The sequence below is a fragment of the Pteropus alecto genome, unplaced genomic scaffold, assembly GCF_000325575.1.
Source record: "Pteropus alecto unplaced genomic scaffold, ASM32557v1 scaffold40, whole genome shotgun sequence".
In the NCBI taxonomy this organism is placed as follows: domain Eukaryota; kingdom Metazoa; phylum Chordata; class Mammalia; order Chiroptera; family Pteropodidae; genus Pteropus; species Pteropus alecto.
The window spans coordinates 17,080,031-17,083,798 of record NW_006431919.1 but is presented as its reverse complement, the minus strand read 5'-3'; the positions used below and the strand labels follow the sequence as shown (position 1 = coordinate 17,083,798).

At 49.8% G+C, this 3,768-nt stretch overlaps 1 protein-coding gene across 1 annotated transcript in view; it reads right to left on the bottom strand.

The window, feature by feature from the left end:
• Nucleotides 1-3,601: 3,601 nt before the first annotated feature.
• SMIM23 (small integral membrane protein 23) overlaps nucleotides 3,602-3,768 on the bottom strand; it is a 3,912-nt gene continuing 3,745 nt past the window's right edge. Inside the window, exon 3 of the mRNA XM_006906591.1 lies at nucleotides 3,602-3,759. Within this exon, the coding sequence (XP_006906653.1) occupies nucleotides 3,602-3,759 (158 nt within the window). The remainder of the gene's footprint in view (nucleotides 3,760-3,768) is intronic.

The window sequence follows — 3,768 nt, the reverse complement described above, 5'->3', positions numbered from 1 at the left end:
CTCTCTCTGCCTGCCCTGAGGCGGGATGTGCTTCTTCTTGGAAATGTCACCACGGAAGGGATCTGCATAGCCCAGAAAGGCGTCTTCTTTGGCTCCATCCCTTACGGCCCTCAATTATCCTCCTGACAGCCAGATTAGAACCAAATTAGATTTAGTGCATTTCACAATTTCGTTGAACAAATTTGTGGATTAAGGCAACAAATTAAGTCCACATTTTTATTTGACATCATCAAAAAATGACATGCAGACTGGAAATGGACCTTCCTGGTCTGAGAATAATTTCAGCAGAGCCCAAGTCCCTGCTGTTCAAGGGTATATATATAAATATAAATATAAATATAAATCTATATCTATTTAAGAAAAATGCAGCTCAGTCACATTGATGGTTTCATTAACTGGGAAAGAAAGGGATTAAGATTGCCTGCTGCCCATTGGACAATCCTGAAGGTTTCCTCAGCGGGGAGGGACCCTGTCTGCACCCACCCATCATTCATTTCTCTCCTGTTTCCCTCACGATTCCCCCTGACCATAGATAGCCCTAGTTTAGTTTAAGTTCCAGCACGTTTCTATAACTGGACTAACAGATTTCCATGTTAGCACAAACTCAAGGGCCCTACCCCTCCTCTGAACTCTTAGGCAGAACAATAAATGTACAGCTCGTTTGGCGATTAGTCAGATGCCTTTGGCACTGCACCCAGTGCCTTTTCAAACCATGTAGATATTTCATTTGCCTTGTCTTTGTTTCTTGGCTTCATGGTAGAAAGACAAGCTATATGTGCGCAGGGAAAGGGACTTCTTCTTCTCTCTGTATGTACCTGACATGTAGTAGCATGAAATGAATAGTTAGTGTCTTATAAATTTAATTGGTATGTGATTGCTTAACAGTAAGAGGAAGACTTTTTAAGAGAGAGAAGACATGATCTTGGCTGGGCTTACTGGAAGGGAGGCTGTAAAGCACGCTGGTTTACAGTGAGGGCTTCAATGCCAAACAGCCTGAGTTTGAGTCCTGCCTGGCTCCTTTATTGATTATATGAGCTTAACAATGATATAATCTCTCTATGCCTCAGTTTCCCCCTCCATAAACTGGAAATGACAATAGCACTTAACCAAGGCCCTCAAACAGGGACACGGGATATTCTTGAAATATCAGCTGTCAAAATTTCATTTCTTTCCAATACTTATATTCTTAAGAAATACACATGGCTAATACATAGGTGGACTTTCCCTAATCCAATTTTTGTCTAAATTTTCACATTCTGATCTTTAAAACATGTGTTAACTGAACGATTATGCAATTTCCTCCAATATATAAGCTGAAGGAACAGAAAAGAAGCTGACCAAAAACAATAAAACGAATAAGCTGACCAAAATAACAAAACGAAGTAAACGTGGAGTGAATCAGTATCAGCAGGAGGAGAGCCTGAGGGAACATGAGGAAGGCTGCCAAATAGATCTACTAAGTGAGAGAAAGATAGAGGAGAAGATCATCTATTAAAATTAATTACAAGTTTTTTGTTGTTCGCAACGCTGACCTCATGCTCCAGGTGCCTAAAGCGAAGAAGAAGAGAAATGTGCGTAATTGAGTCGCTGGGACATTTCTCCACCTGGCCACTTTCCCCTCAACAGGACCAGGCCTCTCTCTTCCCTCTCGCCCTCGTGGGTTACTTGGATCAGGACCTGAATCGTGGCTCAGGTTCCTCTCGGCTGAATAGAGAGGGAGTCCCGAGGCCTGGGGAGCAGCTCTCCAGACCCTTCCCCGTCAGCCTCGCCCATCGCATCTGGAGGCTTTTGCCCCTAGGCCGCCTCCCGATTCTCTGCGGCCCTTCTCCAGGGCTCCAGTGCCCCCCTCCACCAGGAAGGCTGCCGTGGTCTGCAGCCTGGCCTCCTCATTTCCCCTCTTAGACTTGTCATTCTCTGAAATGGCCTCGTCCTGACTTTTCTGCTGGTTTTCTGTTTCCCCACGAGCCTACAAACTTCCCGTTCACCAGCGCCCGCACGCGAGTGTCCCGATCAGTAGTTTTCGATCGAATGGAAGGAGCCGGGAGTAGGTGCCTTCTCAAGCAGGGATGTTTCTCTCCCCCAGGGAGAGCCACTCCGTAGACAGGAAAGGAGGCCCCTTAACAGGCCAACTGGACAACATTTTGCGAACCTCGTTCACATGATAACACTTCTGAGTTATGAAAGGTGGTCACACTCTTCTTAGGTGTGTTTTTCTCACCCAAGAGCTGGAGGCAGAGAGTGAAATAGTCCCACTTAGCTGACCCGCTCACCTGTGACGACTCTGGCGGTCAAACCCCCCCAGCTCGTTCTCAGCAATCGTATTCGGCCTTCGAATGTTTGTCTCACACGATCCCGCTTCTGCGACATTGACTCCTGCGGCTCCGAGGTACAAGGGCTGCCGTCACTCTCTCTGCCACCCCTCACATTCTTGACCACCTTGGGAAACGTAAATCAGGTCATCACGCAAGGTCTAGCGTCCCTTGTCAGGAAGCGGCCCAGGCTGCTTCTCGTATGTCGCAGCTCTGTTCTGGTGCACTTGATCCCTCTGCTTCCTCTTGCCATGGCTGACTGGGTCAGGAGTGACCGACCACCCCAAGGTCACCCAATTCCAAGACTGGCTGGCACAGGAAGCTCCATCCAGTCTCCACAGTTTTATCTGGGAAATGCGGACAGAGTCACGTGGCTAGTGGAAGCTGGACAGTCATGAGAAAGGAGGGCAAAGAAGCCACCGGAAGCAGGAAGAGATGGGCGGACACGCCAAGGGAAGCGGGGACCGGAGAGCGGCGAGTCAGGGGAAAGGCAGCGAGCCGGAGGGCCGCTCCCGGATTCCCGCGGTGAGGGCTCCTGGAGCCCGTTGGTGGGCGCCCTGGATTCTCAAAGGCCTTCCTGTCCCAGTTGGCCCGCGGGGGCCGTGGGGTGGTGACCAAGAGCTTTCAGGGCACGAGCTCCTTAGCTCAAAGGCCCTGCCGATGTCCACGGGGGGGCTTCCGATCCTCAAGGATCTGGGCGTCAATTCCTTTTTGTCACGTCTCCCCCAGTTTTTATATACATACACATTTTATAAAAATATCTGTAACTGTATTTTATATATAACATAAAATACATAAGTACATGTAATGTAATATATGGCTATCATATAAACACATATAAACTGTCAGGTATCTACCACATGCCAGGTCCGCTCTATACACTCATGTTCGGTCTTCACTGTGACCCCGTGAGGCAGAGTGCGTTTCCCTGGTTCTTACTAACGAGGCAGTTTGTCTGAGATGTCAAGGAATTTTGCACGACATCTCAGGTGAGCGGGAGGGAAGGCTCCTGACCTGGCAGCTGGCTCTGAAGCCCCGTTGGTCCCCGAGGCCCAGAGTCCCGGTGTTCGGGAGGACATACATCTCAGCAGAGCCCTGGGGTCTTCCTGGTACGTTTCAGTGTTCGTGAACCAGCAGGGGCACCGACAGCTTTCTTAGTGTCCCAACTGTTTTATTTTCTTGCCTGCCCTGGACTTCAAGTGTCACAGCTATGCCCTACTCAGAGGAGCCGGTGGCAAGCCTTTCCGCTCTCCACTTGCCCCGCCCCCTGCCCAGGCCCCAGCCCTGACCCCTCACAGGTGATTTTTGAGGATGGAGCAGGACTCCTTGGGGCGCCCGTCTCCCAGCAGGGCGTCCAGCCACTCCTCCAGGTCTTGCACCAGCTGCTCCAGCTCGCGCACCTCTTTCTCCAGCTTCTCCAGGAAAACGTGCAAGTTCTCCTTCAGCCAGCCTGACGACC